The sequence below is a fragment of the Telmatherina bonti genome (genome assembly GCF_933228915.1).
Source record: "Telmatherina bonti genome assembly, chromosome: 2".
Taxonomy (NCBI): Eukaryota; Metazoa; Chordata; class Actinopteri; order Atheriniformes; family Telmatherinidae; genus Telmatherina; species Telmatherina bonti.
In genome coordinates this window covers 30760605-30787819 of record NC_136620.1, presented here as the reverse complement: position 1 = coordinate 30787819, position 27215 = coordinate 30760605, and the positions used below count along the sequence as shown (strand labels likewise).

Below are 27215 nucleotides of genomic sequence, written 5' to 3'. Positions count from 1 at the left end.
TGATGTTCAAGTGTGTGTGTGTGTGTGTGAATGTAACAAACAGTCTAAAGCACTTTGAGTGGTCAGCATGACTGGAAAAGTACAACATAAGTACACTTAATTTATAAAAACAAATCCATCAGGTGTGATTTTATGGAGTCAAAAGTAAGAATCTTCATTGTGTAACAAAGTTTATTACATATGTCCAAACATATGTACAGTACATGTTTCATGAAGAGTGGTTTTGTCACAAATATAAATTATTTAGACTTCCAGGACATATGATACAGGAACTGTAGTTTGCTTTAAGTGGAAGAAGAAAAAAAAAAGAGCTGGCTGTTTCACTGTAACAGGTTGACTAAGTGCCCAGGACAAAACACACAACATTTCTTCCTTTTAATGTTTACATAATCCCCTTGAATCATCACCTCTTCTGGAATAGACAAAAAAAAAAAAAAAAATCACAGAAGCACAAATTACCAGAATACATGATGGTCCCCTCTAGTTTTGAGCTGAATTCTGATCGAATCAGATGAAACACTGAACTGTGATCTGCCTGCATCAACCCTCAGTACTGTCCATAAACTAAAATGCAGTATAGTAATGCACATAAATAAGGCACAAATGAAGAAGCTTTGAAGGTTTAACGAAGAAGGGGGGGAAACAAAGGGCCATGTGCAGGAGCAAATTTGGCACAAGAGGATTGACCAAAGATATTTACCATCACCTGTCAGCACCAGTAGCTTAATAACTTCTCAACCACTTTCCAGTGACAACACAAGCATCTCCAAAGTAAAGAAAAAATTTCAACCCAACAATTAAACCGTTTCCGCCACCTTGTTTCATCCGAGAGCTTACATGATGTGGAAAGACAAGTGAATTACTGAAGCGATAAAAGTACCGTTCTTAACTTTCATAATACTGAAAGGTAAAATAAGGGATTGTTCTGATTCATAGTGTTAGGAGCATTTGCACAGGTTGCCATAAATACAGCTTAGATATGCTTCCATCTCATGGGGCCTGCAATGAAGAATAGTGATTAAAGTGAACAAAGCAGGAGGATTGCAGTGAGTTATGCAGCGACAGAAATCATAACGAGTTGTTCACATGACAAATGTGAATTTGTCAGCTTTTGAAATGTGTCTTCGAGTGTAAAATGAAACATACTAGAGTGTTTGATCAAATTTCCAGCAATTCACCCCCCCCCCCCCTTTTTTTTTTTTAACCCACACAATGAAACTCCGTCATCTGATTCAGCTACATGATCAAAATGTTTTAAAAGTGCAAATGTTAACACATTACACATTCTATTGTACCCAAATCTTCTAATGACATAATCTGTAATACTTAAAGCTAAACACAAAAATAAAGTAATGTCCGTGTCATGGTTCCTTTTGGGAATAATCCCATACATTTACCATTCAAAAGGCCAAAACCTTTAGGCACTTTTAGGACTGAGATCACTCAACAGTTTGTGTATCCTACATTTAGCAGATAATAGTCCATGGGACTAAGCATCCATAAGATTCCCACTCAGTCTTACCATGTGATTAAGTGATGAGCCAGTTTGTTGAAATAAAGACGCAATTGTAGTTTGTCTGTGTGTCTTTAAGACAAGACAGAAATGCTTCTTCCTTTTCAGCCACAATCACAGAGAGACAAATTGTTGGGTTTTGCTGGTAAAGAGAGTCCATTGATTCCCTTTTCAACTGTGGTGAGTCCATTCTCGTCCATCAGCAGCAGCAGCATGTGGCTTTAACCCTGACCAAAACACAGATCAGTTTCCGAGCAAGCGCCGGCAGACTTTATGTTTTCCTATTGATCCAGTTTGGGTCTGCCATGGCATTGGACTCTATTGGACGCTCCAGTGGAGAGCGGGAGTCCTGGGGAGACTTCTGAGCTTGTGGGGAACGAGGGTCCATCAGTGGAAGTTTGTCAGGATGGAAAGGCCGGCTGTAGTGCTCTGGTCCAGGTGGACCTGTCGGTCTATGGTCTGGCATCCTCCTGAAGTCCTGAAGCGGGCCTTCGCCTCCCTGGTGGTAGTTGGGACGGAAGTCATCAGGACGTCTTCTTTTGGGGTCCGGATGCCTTAAAAAAATAAATAAATAAAATTTGTACAGTCATTCTTTTTCTTTTAGATATTTTTTTTAAATCAGCACTTAAGACATTCTGTCACCGAGTTGCTTCTTCATCGTCTGCTGATCTCAAACCCACTGACTGAAGCTTCAGCAAAAGATTCAAAGGAACGTCGCACTGGTGGCCTCTTCCTTCTTTCCCCTTTAATCACTACCATGGAAGTGATTTTATAAGTACACAGAACCAAGTGACACAATATGAACTGGGAGGTCTGCTGTTTGAGCAAAAACACCAGCAGGACGTCACCTTTTCTTAATCGTGTAAAAGTTTTCGAGGGTTTACAAAAGCAACATCATGTCGTGCCATATCAGGTAGCTGGACAATGGAAAAAGCTAATAATTCCCATAAAGAACTGAAAGTATTCCCAAGATGTGTGCAGTTATGTAAGTACAGGTATAGAAAATAGAATAAAATTCCCAATGGTCAGCCTCAAAATCCTAATCTGCAACCCATAACCTCAACTACTAGTAATAGAACTGCATAAATGTGATGCACAGAGAGCCTTTACATTACTTATTGTTAAGGATGGAATCCCTGCATTACAAAGAAGGGAACCCCCAAGTGATGCCCATACAGTTGTCACCAGTCCCCAGTTGAGAGCACTGGAGCAAACTGCATTATTGTGATTATATCATCATCATTTAACCTGATGTCTGAAGACTCATTCCCACCGACATGTGGGAATGTCAGGTCGGTCAAAGCAGACCGGGATGCATTTCTTTGTGTTTCTACAAGCAAAAACTGGGACAGGGACCCCAACACCCATCGCAACCCACCCTACTTTTTTGTTATCCTGCCATTGGGGTACCAATCTAACCGATCCAACTAGAAAGGGTGGAGCTTGACACACTGCAGTTTGTTGATTGATTTAAAAAGAAAAAAAAGCTACACTCCCCGTACGATCTGACATAAAATCAAGGCAAGAATAACTTCTTGTTTAAAACAGATTTTCCTTTTGCTTCTTAAATTTCTGTTAAAAAAAAAAAAAAAACATCACAAAGTTGCATTCCATGGACGTCCAAGGAGGAAAAACAAAGAACACAAACCACGAGATCAGAGGTCTCCAACTCAGTCCTACGAGGTCCGCAGTCCAGCAGGTTTTCCATGTGTCCTTTCTCCAACATAGTTGATTCAAATTATTGATCGTTAGTGGAGACCCTGATAGGCTGTTAGATCCATTTCATTTGATTCAGGTGCGTTGAAGTACATGGGAAACCTGCTGGATTGCAGACCTCGTAGGATCGAGTTGAAGACCTCTGTGCTAGATGATCGGCTTTCTCTGTCTTTTTTCCCCAGTTGTATTTTGGTTGTATGAAGGCACTACGCTGCGATGGCATCATGCTTTTACGTAGCGAAGGCATCTACCGCCAACAGGCTGATACTTCCCCTCTCAGGTAAGGTTACAGCTGGCTGTGGGATCACAACAAGTTTATAAATAACTGCGGATGTAGTTATTTATAAACTGACACCAATATCTGCAGATACCAATATTTGCCGATACCAAATCTGTTTATGTGAACATTATTGTGACTATGGTCATTATTGCTGTTATAACTGTGTAAGATTTCATTAGCTTGTAATAAATGACCCATCCTTTCTGAAGTTACCTCACCAATACAGTTCTAATAACATTACAAATCAAACAATTTCAACAAGTTTTATTTTGATTTGTCACGTTTTAACTAAATACAACTATAAATGTGTGGTTTTGAAACAAAGATTTTAGTGTAACAAAAATGGCTCATTTTAACATTCAAGGCATTTATTTCTTTTAAAACATGTCCGAAGCTTGTCTTTATTGGGGATTAATAAAGTATGTTTCATTTCATCAAACACATCTCCGCTGGCGTGACTAGTGTGGTATCGGGTATCAGTTGTGGTATCGGTACACTTTTATTTATATCGAGTACGAGTACACATGCTTGGTATTGAGCTGATTCCGACACAGATATTGGTATCAGTGCATCCCTATAAATAACAGACCATATCTGCACCCTAACCCTCCAATCGCGACCTGCACCTACAACCTGAGCCTACCTGTACATGTAAGCCTTGAGTGACCTACCTGTCGTAATAGGGTCTGTGACCTCTGTGATCTCTGTCGTTGCTGTACTGATCATATGGTCTTTTCCGAGGGGAGTTATTGTTGCGGTAACCGCCAGAGCTGCGATACGAGTCTCCATGTGGACGCCGGTCACTGTAGTGATCTTTGTAGCGATGAGGGTCATACGGATGATGCCGGTCTCCCTGCCACGGCTGGCTGCTGTTTCCTGGGTAGTTGTATTTACGGTCCCTCTGCCAGTCTCCTCGATCTGCAATCAAACATTTCATGTGATGTTTTCAAAGCTCTGCAGATATTAAACTGCATTAACGTCTCTCAGCCAGTCCCCACGTACCATCGCCGCCAAAGTGCCGCTTGTGAGTTGCATTGTACGGTTCTCTGTGGTGTCCGTGGGGTCCCGGCTGTGTTGGATGTGACATGGATTTAGAGGAGGGCTGAGTGCCTGTGGAGTCTCGACTGGAACCAGAAGCCTCAGGTCTGAACGATTTTACTCTTCCTGAGAAATCCTCCTTCTTCTTCTGCTCTTTCTGGAAATGTCAGAATAATTTCAGCGTTGGGGAACATTTCAGTTCAAATTCACTCCATGACACACTTCCTGGTAACGTACCTCTTCCTCGTGCGATCGCTTCTTTTGTGCCATTTTGTAAAGCTTGTGAAGCTTCCTCGCACCGAACTCTGTAAACTTGGACACAAAAATCCAGAGGTTCCTGCAAAAAAAAAAAAAAAAAAAAAAAACCCACATTAGAGTACTAAAGTATTTATTTTGCTGGCAGAACAGGTAAACGTAAAGTCTGTCTACCAGCGACTCATCTCACCTTCGCCACATTTTGACGTGTTCAGGATCACTGTAAGCTTTAAGGCACTCTGTGATTCGATCTCCGATCTTCAGCAGGCATGAGCGAGTGTGCTGGAGCTGCTCCTGATCAGACAGACCCTCGTCTGGTTTGTCGAGCTGCTTCAGGGCCTTTTTTACTGGCCTCATGCGCTCCTTACACTGCACACATGAACAGACCATTTCATTATGAAGCCAAGCTTCCTGGTTAAAGATGAGCAACGTAATCAGCACATAAGGAAACTCACAATGCTAAAAGTCTCCTGATCAAGTTCATCGTCCTCCTTTCCTTCGATGGGAATGGGCTCAGACCCGGCTGTAATGTGAACCGGACCTTGAGGTTTCTTCCCTTTGGCTCCTTTGGCCTGAAGGACAAAAAATACAAGATAATAATGCAATTAAACCAAAGCTGCTATTCACACCTTTAGTGGATTATTCACATGATGCACTTTTTTTTTTTCTAAACATCTTCCTGCAAGTCGCATCTCACGTTACCAATATGTAAAGCAGACATTCAGTATTTTCAGGTCAGGACTTCTGTTGTGAAATACCTTCTCTGCTCTGGGCTTTGAAGCCTTCTTTTCTTTGTCCCCGTCCTTTTCCTTTTTAGGTGTTCCCTGTTTCTCTTTGTTTTCTTTGTTATCCTTTTTCTTTTGTCTCTTCTTGACACTGGGCTTCTCTGTTCCATCATCCTGTTTAAAGTAAAACAGCAGGTCATGGCGCCGAGGTTAAAGTCGAGTACTTCTGTGGTATTTTTGCAGCATTAGAAATATTACTTGGCTTATAAAGCAGAATTTGTGTGTTGCTTCACCAATAAAAAATGTTAAATTTTTTTACAATTTTGGTTACATTGAATTCCACACTGAGACCCTGCACGCTCCCACAGAGTCATCACATGTAGCGTATGCACTGACCTTCACTTCACCCTCCTCTGATGGGTTATCAGACAGCCGCGGGGAGGAGATGTCATTGCCCTGCTCGTCTTTCAGAATCTTGTTCTCCTTTTTCACCCGAGGCTTCCTCTTCTTCACTTTAACCTTGGAGCGAGAGACAAGATGAGGTCACTTTGTGGACATACAATTGTCAAGTCGCCTATGGATGATGTGCCTGATGATGAAGAGCCCCTTACCTCCACTCCTGTTTTCACCAGATCTGCATTGTCTTGTTCTTTCTTGAGCAGCTTCAGAAGATACTCAGCTCTGGCCTGTAACTGCTTGGCTTGAGGCTTCTTGTTTGGGTCGTCTGGAAGAATCTGTGTAGATGACTGTCTGTCAATACTCGTCTACTCATCTTCTCACATTGCAGATTTATGTAGTTTGCAACACTCCAGGTGGGGAAGATGACAAAAATATAACTGCACTCCATTTTTGTTTACACCAAACACTCGACTCTGAATTTCTTCAATCTTAAAAAAAAGTCTGTTTTGTTTTTTCACAACATAAAGCATTCCTTAGTGTTATTCTTAAGTATTTTTCCTCATCTATGATTGGCTCAGTGAGGAAGGTAAATAAAAGAAACTCACCTTATCAGCCAGTTTAAGGTCAGGGTCCGTCTTGATGAGATCCCAGTTACCAAAGCCGTGCTCATAGATGCCGAGTAAGAGCTGAACATCATCCTGCAGATCCCAGTCTACATCAAAGTGAGCTATTTTTACCCTGCATGTGATTTTGAACCTGTGGGATGCAAGGTGAGACAGATAAACCTTTTAAAGGCACTCTCTTCATCGTAATACAAACATCTTTCTGCTCATATTCACAGTGGTATCTTACTTATTTCTCTCAGCAGGGTTGGAAGGCACGGCTTTGTGAAGTGGCTCAAACTCTTCCTCATGCTGGATGATGGACTTGGCATTGACCTGCACTCCTGAAATCTTGATATTAATCCCTCGTCGTTTCCCAGGACCTTTTGCTGGAATGGCAAAGTGTGTTATTTTGGGACAACAAAAAAAAAAAAAAAAAAAAAAAAAAAAACTCTTTTAAGTTACTTGGAGAAGTAAAGGCAACAAACCTTCAACTGGATTCTCTTTGAGGTGCTCCTCGTGCTCCTGGACAGCAGTCACACAGCTGGTGTGAATCAGTTCTCCAAGTCTCTTCAGGTCTGCGATGGATTTGTCCACCAGCTCAGAGTCCCGGGCAATGGCCTCCAACCTGGACGCAAAATGAAAATTTGTCAAAAGTCCTTTAAAAAGAAATGGAAAAAAAGGGGCCAAAAGAACTGTGCAAGTAATTAAAAAAAAAAAAAAACTGTTCTAGTTCTGCTATTGATTATTGCTAAGATTTAACGTTAAGCCTACCTTTCAAGTGGAGACGCAAACTTCTTGTAAGCCTTAATGAACCTGTTGTATAGATTTTTATTGCAATAGTTAGAAGGTTACAATAAGTAGAGAAGTAAATCAGATAAATTTCAACTGGACAAAAAACACAAAAGACAGGACACTGTACCTGCGGATCTCTGCATCGGTGAAACCCTCCACATTGTTTTTGCGAGCTCGGGGTCTGCCTCTCTTCTTCGGCTTCTTGTCATCGTCGCTGTCATCAGTCTCGCTTTCTGAGCCAGAGGAACGGTGCTTCAGCTTGGAGCCCACATCACTGTCGCTATCATTTGCCTGAGCCTGAAATACGACAGAAATTAAAGTGGTTTGAACCGAAAGCAAAGTGGTTCTGAGAAATGTGGTTTTTATAAAGACGTGATTGACTTCTGTTGTGTGTGTATACAGGTACGTATGACTTGACATGACTCAATTTGTTTTCTACATAGCAGAGAAAACAAAAGAAATGCAGTTAAATTTGAGGTGTTGTGTAACCCAGGAACCAAGTTCTGTTGTATAAATTAAATCAGTTTAACTTGTGCTGAGTTGGAAGATAATTCAAGAAACAAAGTCACCTTACCCGCTTGTTGGAGCTGCGGCTTCTAGGCAGCATGAAGATGTCTTCCATCTCCCGCTGTTTCTCCTCCTCCTCGATTTTACGCCGCTGGTCTTCCGGGATGATGTCGTCCCACTCCCTTATGGGCTTTTCCTCAAATTCAGGAGCGGTTTCCTCCATACTAGAGAAGTTAGCGACCTGCAGCAACATGTGGAAAGAGAGAAATAATAACTGTGACTAAATAAAATGAGTACTGTGACTTGTATTCAGTCTCTTTAAGGAAGCATTAATATATGAATCTCTGTGCCAAAAGGAAGCAGCGACAGCCTGCTTGTACCTTAAACTGTGATAGAAGTTCATCTGTAGCGCTTGAGCCTTGATCGCTTTCTCTCGTTTCTGCGAGTCTCAGGATCTCATCAATGTCCATTTCCTGCATAAACAAAGAGATTTTGCTCTGATTTCCCTTATATGCAGCATAACTTTCAGTGGAAACCAGGTTATTCACACGTTGTGATACCTGCGGTTCCGACTCTTCTCCTTCTGCCTCTTTGAAAAGTTCTTCTGCACCAAACTTGAGGATTGCCGTCAGCTCTTCTTTGTTGAAAGGGTTTGAACTGTCAAATAAAGAAACAACGTTGAAAATAAGAAATACTTCAAAAGACCTGATTAGCAGAAAACATGAAACGTTTTGAGTCTTACTTTGTGTTTCCAGAGTTGCTGTCTAGAACGGTGCGACCGGTGGTATCCATTCTCTGAATGACAAGATGGTCTAAAACCATCTTCTTCTTTGCCCTCTCAATGATGTCCTCCTCCACAGTTCCTTTTGTGACGAGTCGATATATATTTACCTGCAAAGGAGCACGAGAGATATTTTCTTAATACAACAACCTTTGCAACTGCACAGACAAGTCATACATCGGTGGCATTAATTACCTGTTTTTTCTGCCCAATCCTGTGAGCTCTTGCTTGTGCCTGCAGGTCGTTTTGAGGATTCCAGTCCGAGTCAAAGATGACTACCGTGTCTGCTGAGGCCAAGTTAATACCCAAGCCTCCAGCTCTGGTGGATAACAGGAAGCAGAAGTCCTGGTAAACAAAAAACACACAACCATTAACATTTGGGAATAAGCCTCTTGGATGATGAAAACAACCATAACGCCAGTTTAGACCACAATATTATGTCTGACCTTGTTTAAGATAATCTGAATGACCATTTGCAAAATAAAAATGAGCCATAAAATGTGAATAGTGCAGTTAATAGGACTAATACATTGATCATGAATACAATAAGTAATAGTTCTAATGCATAATAAGTATTACTAATGCGGCGTGAACAAATACAATAAAAAAAAACAAAACACAAGCATACATACTTCTGAGCCCTCTGCATTAAAGTGGTCGAGTGCTTGCTTTCGGATTTCTCCCTTAATAGAACCATCCAGTCGCTGAAATACAGAAGAGCAACATGTCAGACTCAATTCCCGAACATTTCCTCTACAACTATGTGCTGCTACAACTCTAGTATCACCTTTCTTTACATGCCACTGTGCTCCAGCTATATGTTCAGACAGACTACAAGTCGAATGCAAAGACTAAGTCAGCAAAACATTTTGAGTTGGGTGACTTGCACAAGTCCGGCTGCACTCTCTCCACCAGAAAATATCTTGTTGATATAAATAAACACATGAACTCTGAAGCTGTGCGCGACAACGCTGACATTTGATCCTCAACTGAGAATAATCTGCTCACTGCAATCGACTAAAGGCCCTTGACTGTACACACCAACAAAAACTAATGGAAAATGGAAGCAATACTCATTTCCTAGTCATATATTTGGGGGTTATTAGCAAATATAAGACAAGGTGTGGATGATACAGATTAGATCTATATATATATATCTATATATATATATATATATATATATATATATATATATATATATATATATATATATTTTATGCATTTGTATCATGTGTCTTTTTGAACTGTAAACTGTCTCTAAGAGGTAAATTAATTCTCAAATCAATGTCCAAAATCTTAGACCACTACAGAGCCTTCCTTACAACACATGCATCTATGTTGAAGTAAGTAATATCTGAATCCCAGTTCCAGTGCAAATCTCACCTGAAACGGATATCGCTTCTTCGCAAGATACTCTGCTAGAATGTCCAACATCCTGACCATCTGGGAGAAGATCAGGACCCTGTTGCCTCTTTCCCGGAGTCTGGTCAGCAGCTTGTCCAGCAGAACCAGCTTCCCACTGCCCCTCACTAAACCCTGAAAGATGTTTATAGAAATGGGCAATCTGAAGTCCACAGTGAGGAATATTTTCTTGTGAGGTGAGAACTTGTTTCAGGGTTAGCCAAAGAAGAGAAGCTGGAAGCTGAAGAACACAATGACATTTACCTGAAGGTGTTCCTGTGTGTCACATTCTCCCTCCTCCGGCTGCTTAATGAGGAAGCTGTGGTTGCAGCACTTTTTAAGTTCCATTACAATGTTCAGGAAGCCAGAGGAGCTGCCGCGGGTGCCTTTTGCAAGAGCTTTATAATTTCTTGTTAGAATCCACCTGGAAAAGAGAGGAGAAACATGCACACACACATTTATACAACAACACAGATGGCATAAAATTCTGTTTAAAGAAGGAGCATGTCATACTTATAAAACTGTTTCTGCTGCGCGGACATGTCAACCCGAAGGATCTGCTCCACCTTGGCAGGGAGAGACTTCTCCACATCTTTCTTGACACGTCGGAGCAGGAAAGGCTCGAGGACCTTGTGAAGACTCTGATAACCATTTTCCCTTCCTTTCCCATGTTCGTCCTCAAAATCCTCCCAGGAATCAAACCTGCGGTGCAGAGCAGATGTAAAGAATATCAAACTAGAATACAAACTCTAAATGCAACACAAATTCCAAACGTGTAAAGCAGGACGTACTTGTCAGGCATGAGGAAGTGCAACAGTGACCAGAGCTCTTTGAGGGAGTTCTGCAGAGGAGTGCCCGTAATAAGGAGTCTATGATTAGACCTGAACTCCATTAAAGTTTTGTAGAGCAAGGAGTCATCATTCTTCAGCCTGTGAGCTTCATCTACACCCAGAAATGCCCAGTTGATATTCCCAAGGACCCCCTATAGGCAAATGTTAACACACTATGAGAGATTGTTCCACCTCACACAAACACACAGTAAAACTGAGAGGGAAGCAAAACAAGAATCCAACCTTGTCTTTAAGTAGAATCTCATAAGTGGTAAGTAGTGCATTGAAACGTATTCTTTTGGTTTGATGGTTCACCCACTCGTAGTCGCGAATCTGCTCAAATAAAACAATTGAAGTTTACGTTAGAAACTTTAAATCACCTTTTGATATCTTTTAAAGTCAAATTCAAACCTACTATTTTTCTGCTCATGACGTCACCAATGTAGACCACCACATTCATGTCTGGTGCCCAGGTGTCAAACTCCCGCTGCCAGGAGGTGAGCGTGGACAGAGGCACCACCAGTAAAAAGGGACCATAGAGCTGATGCTGGTGGAACATGTAAGACAGGAAGGAAATAGTCTGGATGGTCTTTCCCAGTCCCATCTCATCAGCAAGGATAACACTGTTGCACCTGAGAGAAGGGAAGTAATATGGATATTTTAATGGATTATGCATGTCATAATAAAATCTTTGTTGAATGTGGTTTAAAAAAAAAAAAGAAAAAAAAAAGAAATAATCTAGTTATTATATTCACGGACACAGTACCGGCACCAGGAGTGAGCCAGCCAGTTCAACCCATCCAGCTGATAATCTCTCAGTTCAAGGTTCTCGTCACCAATATATGAAGGTTGTTTCTTAAGCGCCACAAACCTCGGCCTCTGTTTTAACACCTTAAAGAAAAAGAGCACAGTTCTTCAGCAAGAAGGAGACCGTTTGAAATAGAACAATAAATGTAGGTTTAGTCTGTCTTAACACTCACTTTACAGTCCTTTGATGGGACGGTTTTGCTGGAGTTACGGTTTGTAAAGCTGTCAGTGCAGTGCTGAAACTTCTTCCTAACCAAAGCTCCATCCTCCCAGCTGCACTCCGCATACGGCAAACCCATCCACTTGCATAGATACTCTGGCTCATTGGAGGACGAGGTCTTGTGACTGTGAGCTGTTCGTGAAGAGGAGAAATATTAGTTTATAATGAAGGCTAAAGCATTACTTCACAGAAATGTACAGAGATGTCAAAAAAGGAATACAATCTAAAACTGGAAAGGCTGTGGACAGACTGGAAGTGTTGGAAAAGGCACTTACAAGGGAAGTCAGATGATCCAGGTGTCTTTCCTGTTTTTGTTGCTGTAAATAAAGTTTATATCAGTAATACATTCACATGTCTTGCATAAGACAAACAAAAAGTGGCTAAAAAAATGACTCCTTACCAATGATTCTCTCCACAATCTGAAACTGTTTGTTTAAGTCAGCCATGAGCTCCTGCTGGCAGTTGTGAAACTCTACATCCTCAGGAGACGCCTTCCTCAACCTGCAGACAAAAATCACACAGGTTAGAGATGACTCACTAAATATGATGTTCACGCGAACACAGCAATCCTCACCATGAATTCATCTCATCGTTTTTCTTCCTGAAGTTGTCCAGTTTCTTCAGTCCCTTGACCTTCTGCTGTGTCAGAGAATCCAGGCTCTCCCACGTGTTGTGAATGTAGGACCAGCCTTTCCACTTGATCAGAAACTGAATCTCCCCCTCTTCACTTTCAGGGTCAAAGCCGTTACATGGGTCCCCATTTTCCTCCACAGCATACACTGTGGTGGAAGCACCGATGGCTAAGAGACCAAAAACCCAACACACACACACACACACACAAATCTTTACAACTGTGAAAGAGCCATTTTATTGACAACGGGTTGCGAAACTAAGAAAATGTATCACCTCCTTTTTTGCCGGTCCTCGTGTCGATAACTTTCTCAATCGTTTCGCTGTCATCGTCCTGCTGCTCTTCACCAGCATCCCCCGTCATTTCGATAAGGTCATCAGAGTCCGTTTCAAAGTCATGTTGGTCCTCTTTATAGCTGCAGCACAATGGAAAGACAGGATAAACATAAACATGTCTGATCTGTTCACGTGACAAGGAGCAGCAGTGACGTGCTTCCAATTTTAGTACCATGAAGAATATTCCTGTTTACAGGTTGTTTTCACCTCTGTTGACATTTTTTGTAAAACACTTGTGATTAAAATGTTCTATATATAATTAGGGTTGATTTGTTTGGATTATTTAAATATTAACATATTGGAAAAAAAAAAAAAAAAAAAAAAAAAAATCACCTTTTGACTTTGGTGGCACCCCTTCTTCGAGTCTGTCTCTTTGGAGTGTCTTCCTCGTCATCGTCATCATCTTCGTCGTCATCGTCATCCTCTTCAGCTGATGACTCCTGTTTCCTCGACTTCCGTCCTTTTTGAGACTGCTGCTTTTTGACCGAAGATTTGCTCTGAGGTCTGGAAAAATGAAGCAGAGAAACACAAAAGCCGTTGAAAACTTTGTTGCAGAGTTTAAACAGGAAGAAATGTTATTAACAAAAAGAACCAAACAGACACACAGATGCTAAATATCTAAGGAATATATCAGACTGGAACTCAAAGCCAAAATGAAAAAGGGAGCAAATACGATATTAAAGAAGTTCTCACACAACATGGAATGATTTGGAGATGACCAGTGGGTAGCTGTCTGATGGCCAGGCTTCGCTACTCTCTTACCTTCTAGCAGGAAGTCGTCTGGATCTAACTTTTTTCTCTTCCTGCTCACTGTCTGTACTGTTGGACTCCTCCTCCTCATCTTCCTCCTCTTCATCATTTGAGTCATCATCTTTCCAGATATTTCTTTTAACAAAGAAATGCCACAAGTTCACCCTCAAGGCCCATCACTGCTACTTTTTCCTCAGTAGTCATTTATGTTAAGTACTGGCCACAGGGTGCATATCACGACCCAATTTGATCAGGGATAAGCCGCTGATCTGACCAATCAAATTTGATTTTAATGTAAAAAAACATCACCTGGCAAGCTTAAATTTGGAGCCCATTATGAAGCAAACAGATACCCATTTACAAGGAAGAATTACATGGCAAGATTCACAATAGGAACACAGATTGGCTACACAATAACACACACATGAACTGCACAAAGACTACTTTATGGACTGAGTGTATGTGTCATATGGCAGAATTAAACAAAAATAATACAGGAAATAAAATGGTGCTGTCACATTGAATAAATAAAAGGACAAATGACCAAATAATATATCTCCAAACACATTCACAACCTGTATACTTACTCTTTCTTCTTAGCCCGTGAAGATTTTCTCTTAGGGCTTTCACTCTCAGAATCACTGCTACCCTGTAAAAGCACAGCAGACGCATCAGGATACACTGCGTCACCAGACAAAGCCATGCTATGCAATGTCCACTAGATGGCACAAGCAGATCACTCAGAGGAGCTCATGTCAGAGCACATCATATAACCGGTCAAGCCACGCTGCACATCATTACTCTTCATCCCCGAGCTTCATTTGCATCTGCATACCTCAGCTCCAATGTTGAGACGAGCCGGCTCCTGTCTGCTTCGGTTCGACCTCCTGACACCGTAAACATCTGGATGTTCTTCCCACATCTGAAAAAAAAAAAGGAGATCAGGTGCTAAAAGTGAGACAAGAGCTTTGTGGTTCATTGCCGAAGTGTTGCATATCCTACAGCTCACAATCCACTGGGCAGCGTCTAATATAACCATTTAATTTATGACCTAGTAAGAATAAGTAACATTTTTTTGTTTTGTTGACAAACCAAAACCAAAAAGAAAATTTTAGAGTTAAATAAGACAGGTAAAAAGAAACACTATTTCAACATATTAGAAGTAAGACTAGCTGGGATTTTTCAAGAGGCAGTGTAGCATGTGTCAGATATGAATAAAATAGTGTGTGAACTCTAGAAATACAGTCTATCAATGTTCCAGGAACTAAATTCAAAATCCTCCTTGGTGCCACCCCACCATTCAGCAAGAATAAAGTGCCCCTTTCCAGCTTTAGAAGTCAACTATCCCTTTGATTAAAACTTGATCCCCTAAAGTAAAAGGGGCACAAACAACACCTGCATAACTGCAAATTAGAGGGGTTGGTCCGAGTTATAGACACTGAAATATTAACACGCTTTGAAAGCAGAGGTATTGTGCAACATTTAGTCAGGTCACATCAGGCTTGAAAAGGACAAAAACACTAAACACTGCAGTCAGTAAGTCAGGATTAACTTACAACTCCCCTTAATGGGCTAAAGGGTCAATATCATTGCATGCATTTGTCTTTCAACAGTCTGATGGCTTTTCTAACTCTATCTGAGCAACCAGCATGTAGAAAACCTTCCTGTATCAGAGGTGCTATATGAATGCTGGACTTATGACATATGCAAGAAAAAAAAAAACAGTACGGATAAAGAAAACCTTGCAAAAAAAAAAAAAGAAAAGGTTTAACTCTAGAAACTTTGAATGTCACATCTTCCTAATTACATAAAAAGCCCAATTACACAAACCCAAGTAAAGTCAAATGCCTCATTCATCGCCTCATTATGAGGCGATAAGACCATTAATCTCGTTAAAAGACTGTAAGCCTGCAGGGGAGTCTTAGTTCAGTGACCTTTACCTTCTTCACATCTGCCAGGCGCTCCTTCTTCCTAACCGGCTTGTCTTTGACTTCTGCTGTGTTTTGCTGTGATTTGGACTCTGTCGATTCGCTCTCTGACTCGGAGTGACTCTCTGATTCTGAAGAGCTGTTGGACTCTGAGTTGTGCGATCGCCTCCTCTCGCTGCCATGTTCGCTTTCTGACTGACTTCCTGACTCTGATGCAGAGCGATTGGATTCCTCTGAAGCAGAGTTGCTAAAGAGAAAAAGAATATGCATTTTTTTTCTAGCCCCTTTGGAATTCTGCAATGCGTACAATAAGATTTTGTGTGAGTAGTTTAAGTAGATCCAACAACATCATGGTGAAAGTTTTGAGTTCAATGTAGAAACAAATGCATCTAGCAATTCAAGTGCAAAAGCTCTCAATGTGTCACAGAGAAACTTAAAGGGCTCAATGGCTTAAGTAATTAGTGACTCTCAGCCAAAAGGAAAGAGAAACCTCATTACATCATGGACTATGTTTTTCACTCAGCTAACAAGCTTATAACGACCTCATTCTCTCTAAAGCACATGAAACTACTTAGTCATTTTAAAAGATGTGGAGTTCCCATTCACCTGCTCTCACAACTAAAATATGGTAAAACTGGAAATTATAAAGCTATCTATTTTACATTTACTACAGATTGACATTAGTCTCTTTTCTCCCTCATAACGCTCAATATAATAAGAGCTACACGAGCACAGCAATGAAAACAACATTAAAGCATGAAAACTACAGGTGAAACTGACAAGCATGCCACTCCCAACACAAGATCCTCATCCTATATCTGAATAAGGTTTGGAGCTTATTTTGGAGGAATAAATATACAATGATATAATCACTAAATTAAAAACAATGAGATGGCATCCCCTTCTAACCTCACTATCTTTTTTAAATGGTGCACTTTTGACCCATCATCACATGGCTTTAGGTGGGCGTTAACAGATAAATTTAACTTTAAGTACTTTAACCTCAATCATTTATCATGTGATGAATGCACAAGTAAAATGTATTTGATTCAGATCAAAAAGCCACAAAAGTAGCCTCACATGTTTTGCATGCATCTTCAGCTACTAATAAGGTGCAACTAAAGTTGTTTTTGTTTTTTTTATTTCTAATGTAAAACATTTTTAAACTCAATTGTAATTTTAAATGACCGAGTCATGTTAAGTTAAAGCAACATGTAACAGTAATGAATGAATTTTTTAAAAAATGTGATTTTTCACATTAGTTTCATATGTGCAGTACTTTCATTTGTACACATGGTGTCGCTAGTAGCTATCCTAACGGAGATTAACTCTGCAGGAATCACTGTCTAAATACGTAGTTTAAAGACTGATCCTCTTGTTTTAAACCAGCATATAAACTTACCCATTATTTCATGTACTCAAGACAATTAGTCACTCTTGATCTTAGGGGAAAACATTTCACTAGATATTAAACAACAGTAATATGTATTTGCCCCCCCCCCAAATTTGGGAATAATTACCGCCTTGAGGAAAATAAATTGAAGCAGCATAATCATAGTATTACTAACTATTTTAAAACAAAATGCACGTTGTCCTGGTCTTTAAGTTACTGCTCATAGACATCCTATATACGATGTACATACATGTATATGTCTATGTTACTGCTCCTTTAACCAAACCCGGAAGTACATATCTCTTTCCGCTTTCAGTGAGGTCAACATTGGGTGGAACCTTGATAGCTCAAATTTCCATTGGCTACCACGTTGCTAGGCAGCAGTGTAGCCTATCACAAAGCTATACGTAAGCTTTTTTTTTTTTCCCCTTTCTTATTAAAGGCCTAAGCTCTTCCTGTTCCTCTGTGTAGTTCAGAGCTGAGTTTTAATACAGATAAGTGAGCAAGCTGGGTACACAAAGCAAGGGCCATTTTGTGACTCAGGAGTGTGTATAAATGGTAGTTTGCAAGAATGTGGCAATGCATAAAACCAGATTTCTCTGTTGGCCTTTCTTATAACTGAAGTGCTTGCAAAGCAAATCTATTAAAGTCATAGAAATTAAGCTGTCATCACTCTTGAAATATGTTTCACTCTTAGCTTGAAATAGTAAAATGGCTGCCATAAGATCCCACACACACACAAAACTCTATAAGTGTGATGTAACCTGCTGCAGTCTAGTCAGTGAAATGCTGGGTGTCACTGCCTGCATCTATCTAAACTGTCCTTTAAAGCTGAAACAGTCTACTAAATTGCTCACGTTTACTTTTGACATGGCAATGTGTCTTCCAATATGTGCTTAACCAAGAAGGCAGCATCTATCCAGCAAATACAAACATTTCTTAAAGGTGACAAATCAATCATGATCCATCCCTTCACCGTCCTAAAACCAAGGACAACATGATGCACTGAGATCTTTATTTATGGAAACTTGTTTCTACATATTCTAAAATAGGTTAGGCACCTGTGGATAATAAATGCACTTTGAAATATTAACACCTCATGGAAAAAATTATGACAAATTTGTTAATGTCAACATGCTGAAGCTTCCAAACTCAAACCTTTAAAGCATACCTGACAATTTCATTACATTAAGATGTTTAAGAGAAATCAATTTTCTTTGTGGCATCATTTACAACCTTTATACATGTAGGGGGGAAAAAAATAACACATCTTCATAAATTCAGTGAATTTATATACATTTAATGTGTCACACACTTGCATAACAATTTTTAAATAAAAAGGACATTTTTTGAAATATCTTTGACAGATAAAATAATTTTTTTTATTCATACATAGCCACTATCTGAAGAGATGTTTAACAGTAAACTCTCCATTCACAAAAGCCTCTGAAACATGATATATATATGATATCTTTCAGGATACAGGAAATTATTATGCAATAATCTTTTGGCCTTAATGAGAGCAAGAGAATACTGATGGAATCTCATAACATGCAAGTTAAAGTTTTACTCGTCCTGTGAAGCAAGCTAGTATAAATATAAATCACATCTAAAAAAAAAAAAAAATTTTTTTAAAGATTTTAAAATCAAGAACTTTCACAATAAAATACATAAACCAACATGACGAGACACCTAACTTGGTTTAAACTTAAATTGCATGTTAAAATTGAAAGTATTAATGTAAAAAAAAGAAAAGATTTAGAGAAGTAGTCACTTAAAAACAGATTTTTTAAAAACTACACATAAAGTGAAGTGTAACACTTCAATAAATCCTTGATTTATTAGTGTCCACAGGTAACAACAATACAATGCAATGTTTTGACAAATAAATTAAACTGAAACAATGTTAGTAAAGTGGTGCAATGCAGTCCCAATTTGTAAGGCAAGGTCATAGAGCAATACAGCGACAGAACATGTAGCACTTGTGTCAAATCATATTAAATGCAGGACAACTGAGTTTTCACAGTACATCTCGTGGGCAGTGATGTCTGAACAGAGGCCTGAAACCTCAGTATTGAGTGTCAGAAATGGCAGGAAAATCAGGGTGTGGCTATTAAACAATAGCAAGGTCATTCATGACATTAGTGAACTTCTTCAAAACGACGTCGCAAGTGTAACACAGGTGATCAACCAAGCTTGACAAGGTAAACAATCAAAGCAGTTATGTGGAAGGTAAAATAAAGTAAAATGGTCATACCTTGATCCATTGCTTTGAGTCGATCCATCGTCCTCCTGTTTTTTACTTTTATTCTTCATCATCGTAGTATCCCGAAAAGCTGATAATGTGATGTTTTGTCCTGGTATTTGCTGCCAAAAAGTTAAGAGGAACCCCGAACTATCATACAAGTCTTTTTGTCCAGGTGGCAGATAAAACCAATGCGGTGCGACACGAGTAAAGATAACGACATCAAATCAATAGACTTGATGATCACTATTTACATCTCAAATTTAAAGAGGGCTCAGAAAACATGGTAGGTGTCCTTATAATATGTTAAATATCCACTGTGTCTTTCAATATAGCCCTCGGATCAAGCTGCATGCCGTTAATTTTAACTGCGTCATCGCATGAAGCATTGGAAAATTAACATTTACCGTAAAGAAAATCGGTAAATTAAACACTGCACAATGTAAACATAACAATTCAATGTGAAGAAAGGTGCTAGCCTGTAAGGGAACTATTATTCTCGTTCACTGTCGCAGTTTAAATATTTATCCGACTCGAATAAAAATTAAACCGTAAAAATAATTACTTCCAAAATTACAAGAAGAGCTTTAATCCAAAAAGGTTATGAGCCTTTACAGTGTAGATAAACTGGCAGGCTCAGGGCGACAGAGGCGAGCAGCAGCAGCAGCGCACTAAAAATGGAGGCGCGCCATGGCTGCCAGAGCAGAGTATGGAAAACAACGACAAGCACTCCGCCAGCACAGACGGCTCCTTCACCTCAAATATTTAGCACAAAAACCATAAGAAACGCACCCAATCCCGCTAAAAACGTTCGCGAAAAAACAACTGCAGTTTTACAAAACAATCCAGCTGTATCAACCGAAAAACAAGCAAGAGAAACGGTCTGGCGAAAGTCTATGGCACTCTTCCCAAGGCTCAGCCGCCATCTAGAGCTCCTTCCCTGCTCTGAAAGCTTTGCCTTTGATTGACGTTATTTCCATTTACCCCACACTCAGGTGATGCCTAAGTCCCACCCCTTTTATTATGTTTAAAATGACTTTTATTTACTTACAGATATTTGTCAACTGTAAGTTACAAGTCTCAAAAGGAAATCTTTATCTTCACTAATAAAAACGTAAGAATAGAGAGAGGCTATAAAAGTATAAATTTTGCACCAATTGCATCACTTCCTGTTTAGGCAGGAAAAAGACAAAGCAGCAGCCATTTTAGAAAGTCTTTGGGGTTATGTTCTGGAAACCATTCCAGTTCAGAACTAAACATTTTCAATTACTATAATACGCAGGTGCTAATACATTTGTTCACATTTGCCAAAAAGCAAATGAGAATTACAACCACCATTTTCTGATCATTAAAGATTATAAATTCCTTTTCATAGCAACTCTGAAAAGATATTTACCCCATTTAATTAGCAATCCAGCAATTAAACTCGACAAAGTATATAAAAACAAAAAAAAGTAAAAGAAAAATCTGTTATTACTGATGGAAAGTCAATGCGAACCAACTTAAATTAAATGTATAAAGTAAAATTTTACAACCAGCTGTTAGTTTGACTAAAACGTTATTTAAATCTTACGCCAAATGTACTTGTAATTTTCCAGATAATAAGCTAATAAAGCAAAGCCAGGGATTAAATACGAAGACATACACTTTATTTAAAACAACATTTGAATATCAAGTGTACAAAGGCTGATTTTTCCCCACCCCCAAAAAAACAATTTTTGTCAAGTCCAAAATACAGCCATCATGGGTGGTTCAGAGTCCATGTTGTGAGTAACAAAAAGTAAAAATCCAAACGCCAAAGTCCAGAGAAAAAGCTTTCATCTTGTCAAAATTTGGCTAACTGCCAAATCACTTGCCATCTTCACGTTAAACAACGCTGTCTCCACTTCAGCAATATCCACTTGAATGGGGTCTTGATAGGATGAAAAAAAAGAAGGAAGAATTGTAAGCCCATAGTTTAACTAAAGTAAGTGTTACTGACCAGCAGTTAAGAAGGCATACTACACTAAAAAAAAACAGCTTTGTTCTATACTTGGCTAGCTTTCACTTGCATTAGCTAGGACTGTGCAAGAATGTGTAATTTTGAAAATATGAGGACTTATATGAATAATGAAAGAATTTAGCTAAATCGTCGATTGCATGTAAAAGTCGCAACACAATCCATTGAAAAACACTACATTTCGCCTTTTTGGATCCAGCTTGGTAGCAGTGATCGTTTAGGATCAAATTTGAAGAAGCGCAACAACTTCAATAAAATCCCAGATGACATCCATTTTATGACATAAAATGCTTGCGTTAAGAATGTGTTAGCATTAGGTTGTAGATTGGGCAACACACATTCATGTATTATTTTTGGTTTTTGCCAATGAAAAGGTATTTTGAGGTCAGTTTGAAGTAACTGAATAAACCCTTGGCTGATACAATTCACCAGAAGTTGAAGGTAATCAACTATCAAAACAAAACTATCAAATGGCCAGCAGGGGTATTGCAAGCATGCAGCCTTATAAAAAAAAATAAACCAAAAAAAAAAAAAAAAAAAACCCATACATTTTTAAAATACACTTGATTAAGTAAGAGTGTTCAAAACAGTCACACTAGAACACAAACAGCTAAGAGAATAAAAAGGGGCGTTATCAAAATTAGATTAGTTGAACAATTGCGCACTTGAATAATAAAATACGGGACCATATGATGAACAACACTGGCCAATTTCAAATATCTACTACTGGTGGTCAACATCAGAAATAACACCCCGCCCCCCTCCAAGCACAAAATGAGATGAAATCTGTAAAAAATAATTGTAAACACAACTGTGCATAAGGTTAATAGGAATAAAATGCTACCGATTTGGGGGAAAAAATGGCAAAGTTATCAACCTGTGGGGAATTTTAGCTTTTTCTATTAAGTGCCACCAGGAGGGCAAAGTTAACACTGACATTTTCTCTTTAACAAAAACAACATTACACTGCTGTGCAGGTACTTAATTTTCACCACAGGAATTGACTCATCCTTTCTCAACACCATCTGCCTGCTATATCGTACTTTGGAAGCATCTATAACTAAAACTGAATTTTAAAAAGAAAAATCATTCATATGTGCACGATGGGGCAAGATTAGCCTTAAAAAAAAAAAAAAAAAAAAGTGTGGCATTACCATAACCTATCCAATTTGAAAAAAGGGGGACAGGGGAAAAAACATTTCCAAGATCTTGAATTAAACAATTATTACATCCAATGAACACAAACAAAGACTTACAGAGCTGTTTTCTTTTTCTTCAATTTGAAAATCTTGTGACCAGTCTGTCATGTCTCGACTGTGGAAGAGATAAAGAACAATGAGTGATATACAATTATGACATAAAAACTCCACATTTTTATGTTTAAAAGTTGTTTCAACTAGTCCTGCTTTTAACTGTGGCTGTTATCATAGCAGAAAAATTGCTTTCTGGCCCAATTATGAAAGTTGTCATGAAAGAAATTCATTTACTGTCAAGTCAATAACAAGTACAGGTCAAGCTAATGTAAAACAAAATTCTAGACATGGATTTGATTTCTATAAATGATTAATCACTACCATATCATAATGAAATGTTTAATATTTAAGCACATATTGTAAGAAAAACCAAAGCAAATAACATTCTTCTGGTGTTCATCAATATTAAATTTATATTTTTAACTTAATGAATGTTTTACATTAGTTTTCACCAATGCACGACCTGTCACAGCAAATAAAGAGATCACATGGGGACTTTTGCAACAAACTAGCATGGATTACTTTTAGTTTGTTGAATGGCAAAAAAACAAAAAATCTATTTGCATGTCTAAAGTTGTTAAATTAACCTTTGCAAATACTAAAATCATGCCATCCATTCTAACAGTATGTGTTAACTGGTTGGTGTTGCTTCAATGTTATTTTTAATATTGGGGAGTTGCTTATAATCTTTGGCTTCTGACGGGTTGCTTTCAAGTTAAAAAAAAAAAAAACTATTAAAATAAAGGAACAAGAAGGGTGAAATAATTAAAAATCCAAAAGACTGTAGAATTTAATTTTTTTAAAGTTATGCCGTATTTTTTAATACCAGCTAAAGTCCATTCTTCAGCGGTTACTACTAATGTGCAACATGCAAATGAACTACCTAGTTATTTTGTACTGGTGTTTTTCAAATTTCAGTATACAATATTTGTCATTACAAGTCTAAAATGGATCAAGTTCCAGTAAACCACTCTTTATTTAATTTCATAGAGAACTATGCTAAACCTTGAGCTTGGTCGTTGTATTTACTTTTTATTATAACAGGACATTAGAAGTGGGAGGTGGTTTTGACTTCAGAGCCTGAGAGTAGTAGACCTAAACAGGACCAGATTGTCAGTTAGCATGATAAGACTTAATTTTTTGTAAACAGGACATAAAGTTAACATTGTCAACTTGCTGAATGGCAGACTGTGGAAGTTTCACAAGGAAGAAGATAACCAAAATATTTTATCATTTGAAAAGTATTTTAGGTAATTGTTATGCAGCAGCATCAAAACCTTAACTGAAAGAGGTTTTTTTTTTGGGGGGGTGGGGGGGAAAAGATGTGCATGGAAAATTACATTAAGGTGACTTAAGTATGATGTTACGAAACTTCAGCAGCTACCCAGACAATGGTCGTGATTTGCTTTCTATGGTTTATAATTTTTGTGTATTTCATTTGTTCAGTTTAAAACATTTTTACATAAAGTATTCAGTAATTATTAATATCACTAAGTAGTGCCATCTAGAGGGAGGTAAAGAGGCAGGTGAAATAAATGATAGTCGAAACAACCGTTCATCATGTTACCGTCAGTGCGATAAAAGCACCACAAGAGTTTAAATGTAGATAAACTGAAAGTTAGTTACAGAAATTACAGCAAACATTTTCTCTGACAGCTATGACACTACCTGTTCTAAGGGATTTATACTTGTTATGGTGCCATAGCAGTTTGCTACGTGTACGTACATGGAGGGTTGATGCCTTTGCTATGCAGCATAATTGCGCATATCAACACCCTTGTGATGAGTCAGTTTGTGATCACGTGTTTCTGGATTTCTGAAAATTCTCCTCAATTTGTGGCAGTAACCAGGGAAGAGAAACAACATGACACAGTAACCAGACCCTTGAACCCACATTTTTTTCAGCGTTAGCTACGCCAACCCTACGGTACACAGACATCGCACGAGTATAAATCCAGTTCATTGCACTCAACATTGCAGTACTGTTGTATCTTTTAACTAGGGGGGAGTCAATAAGCCAAAATTATTGTGTACAGAATACAACACTGTAGCAGCGTAGCCACTTTTGCGATGCCTGCTTGTTAGTTACGATGCTAACTTGATATGTTTAGTCAGTGCAAACAAGGGAAAGGGACAGGCAATGATTAGACTAAAATGTATTTTTTGTGTCAGCATTTGCAACCACCATGTAAATTTGCGAAAGAAATATGAAGCAAATATTCACCATAGTTTTTGCCCATCACCCACTGTGGTTAACTTGCTGTGTTTACGCTAAATGCTAAATATTCACACCAATTGCTTTGTTAAATGACACCATATTGACTGAAAAAATGATTATGTACTAAATTCTTAAGAATACCGATGTGTTGTAGGTTAGCTAGCTAGAAGGATGATCAATTTGTTGACACATACTTGTTTTTGCAATATAATCATGTTACGTCAAATTAGATATAATTATGTTTAATTTTTAAACCGACCTAATAAAACTGTGGAGCAAGAAATTTTTTTTTTTTTTTTTTAATGAGAATCCTATGTGTTCAGTCAAATTTGAACTTTGATGTTCGATATGAAGTTCAATTTTAAGACTTCACAACCACTGAATATTAACAGCATTTTAAGCTGTGATCTGTTAAGAAAATTTATGAATCAAAGTAGAGTATATACACGTATTTTAAATATAGTTTTAACCTAGCCAAGCAATGGCCATCTTGCCTAATACAGGATCAAGCTACTAATTTATAATTTATAAGTATCTCTTTACTACATTGTACACTAGGGGGCAATGCTGTCCATCCATTGTATAAATAGTAAAGCCACAAGAATTTAGTCAACACATTTCAAGACTTCAATGCACAGGTAACATGCAATGAGCCTTCTTTCAATTATTTGTCTTTAAATGATACTTACAAATCTCCACTGCAGCGTGAATCACCAAGGTTCTTCAAATCACTAAACGTCAACCCTTTAAAATAGAACAAAAATATAATGAGTGAGGCAGTAAGACTATAGCACACCCTACTGGCCACAAGTAAATAGCAGTGAAGACAAACACTTTAATTTGGCCTAATTGAAATAAAACATACCATTCAGAGGTGGTGAAACAAACTGATTTCTTCGTCAACGTCATTTGTTGAATGGCAAAGACCTGCAAATTACGAAAACGTAGTTATCATTTATGTAGTTTTGAATAAAAACACATGGTGACAAATCCCTTCACTTATAAGCGAGCTAGTTTTTAATTACTTTTAAAAGACAGTTCTGAACCATCTGAAGGGTCATTTATACTTTAAGAAAATAATAAGTAGGTATATGCGTATTTAATTATGCAAATGTTTCAGATTTTTGTGCCTGAGTGGCTCAAAATTCAACTAAATTGGTCTTAAAATGTGACATCCATTTGAAAATAGCTTACAGACGACATTTTGTTATGTGCAAGTTGGTACTAATCCTTGGGATTTAAAAATATAGTCTAGAATTCCAATATCTAACATAAAAATACTTTATAGTACCAGTTTATATTATGTGTACTATTTGTTTTCAAATGTGAATGTCTTTAAACTTTGTGAGACAAAGAAATTAAGATTATTTTATTTATTAAATTTCTATACAGCATTCAAATTATCTTCAAATTCACAAATGTAGTTGGATTTTTAACCTTAAAGTCTTTTTTTAGATAGCATATAGAAGTAATGTGACCTGAAAAGGTAGATTTTAGGCAAATATTAATATTACTTCACCATTCAGAACCCCAAAGGGTTAAAAGCCAACACCCTATTTTGTATTTCGAAAATAGATCTAACCTTTTAAAACATACAGACTCTATACCTTACATTCAAGTTTAATCTAGTTTGTTTGATGTATGCATTTAAAGAATTATTGTAATAAGCTATATTTCCAGCATCCTGACAACTTTGCTAAATGTATTATTTTTATTAATAAATTATACATTTTAAGTATATAATACCTCCATAAATCTAGATACAAGCTATATATGTCAGCTCTGTGAGAAGACAATCCATACATTTGACAGAGTTGTCTTTTATTTGTATTTTTTATCCTAAAATTCCATGAAAAATGTTTTAAAAAATGAATATCCTAAAAATTAACAAAATTGTCTTTAAGGGGGTTGTGTTTATGTGAAAGAGTCTCGATACAACGTTTAAAAAGAGAAACATTTGCTCATATTTCTTGTTTTTATCGAGTAAATTCAACAAGGGCATTTGCCCTTTCAAGGACAAAGGAAATTTTAAATGCGTAGGTTGAAATAACTCCAAACTCTTTGGGAATAAATATGCCTGTCCACACATGAACTAAGTCTCCTCGAAAAAGAGATACAAAACATGCCAAATTTATCAAGTAAAACACAATTCTAAACCATTTAAACTCGGTTAAATGTTTTCTCTATTCTTAGCTCTCAGCACAACATGGCCATTTTTACAACACTGCGCCTAACTGTCGTTCTTTCCACCATATTGCCTCGCGCGCCAGATTCGTATTTTTCAACGGATAACGTATGATCACTGGCAGTTTCTTACCGCTTTCTCCGGAGGTGTCTATCCCCCGTCATCTGCAGCTGTCAGCATGGCATTTTTGGACGATTTTCGTGCTTTTGGTATGTCTTTGGGCGGCATCGTGTCGCTCTTCATCCTCCCCGTCCTTCCTGCCTCGCTCCTCTGTTGCATGTGTCCTCCTCTCTGCCTCTGCCTGAGCTGATATCCTTCAGCGGCTCTGCCCACCTTCCTCCCCAACTCCACTTCCTCTACAGCCCCATCTAGCTAGCATGCAGGCATTGAACGGACCTTAAATATACCT

General features: G+C 38.3%; 1 protein-coding gene across 2 annotated transcripts; it reads right to left on the bottom strand.

Annotated features, from left to right (window-relative positions):
• Positions 1 to 1211: 1211 nt before the first annotated feature.
• chd2 (chromodomain helicase DNA binding protein 2) lies at positions 1212 to 27093 on the bottom strand. 2 transcript variants are annotated; one of them, XM_079251679.1, is made up of 42 exons: positions 26939 to 27093; positions 25487 to 25548; positions 25311 to 25365; positions 22407 to 22464; positions 19164 to 21063; positions 15526 to 15760; positions 14421 to 14507; positions 14173 to 14234; positions 13598 to 13720; positions 13169 to 13339; positions 12776 to 12915; positions 12444 to 12669; positions 12270 to 12370; positions 12145 to 12186; positions 11823 to 12001; positions 11609 to 11733; positions 11258 to 11474; positions 11086 to 11175; positions 10804 to 10994; positions 10526 to 10714; positions 10277 to 10436; positions 9995 to 10147; positions 9244 to 9315; positions 8807 to 8956; positions 8573 to 8721; positions 8391 to 8487; positions 8211 to 8303; positions 7898 to 8071; positions 7451 to 7620; positions 7303 to 7344; positions 7017 to 7156; positions 6779 to 6917; positions 6532 to 6682; positions 6139 to 6261; positions 5924 to 6046; positions 5561 to 5701; positions 5258 to 5374; positions 4993 to 5171; positions 4785 to 4884; positions 4512 to 4704; positions 4181 to 4427; positions 1212 to 2067 (listed from the first exon to the last, which is right to left on the bottom strand). In XM_079251679.1, the coding sequence occupies exons 5-42, from the start codon at positions 19223 to 19225 to the stop codon at positions 1785 to 1787; spliced, it is 5436 nt and encodes a 1811-aa protein (XP_079107805.1). In that variant the 5' UTR covers positions 19226 to 21063; positions 22407 to 22464; positions 25311 to 25365; positions 25487 to 25548; positions 26939 to 27093; the 3' UTR covers positions 1212 to 1784. The 2 variants fall into 2 exon arrangements, with proteins under 2 accessions (XP_079107805.1, XP_079107806.1); XM_079251680.1 differs by lacking the exon at positions 13598 to 13720.
• Between the last annotated feature and the right edge of the window lie 122 nt (positions 27094 to 27215).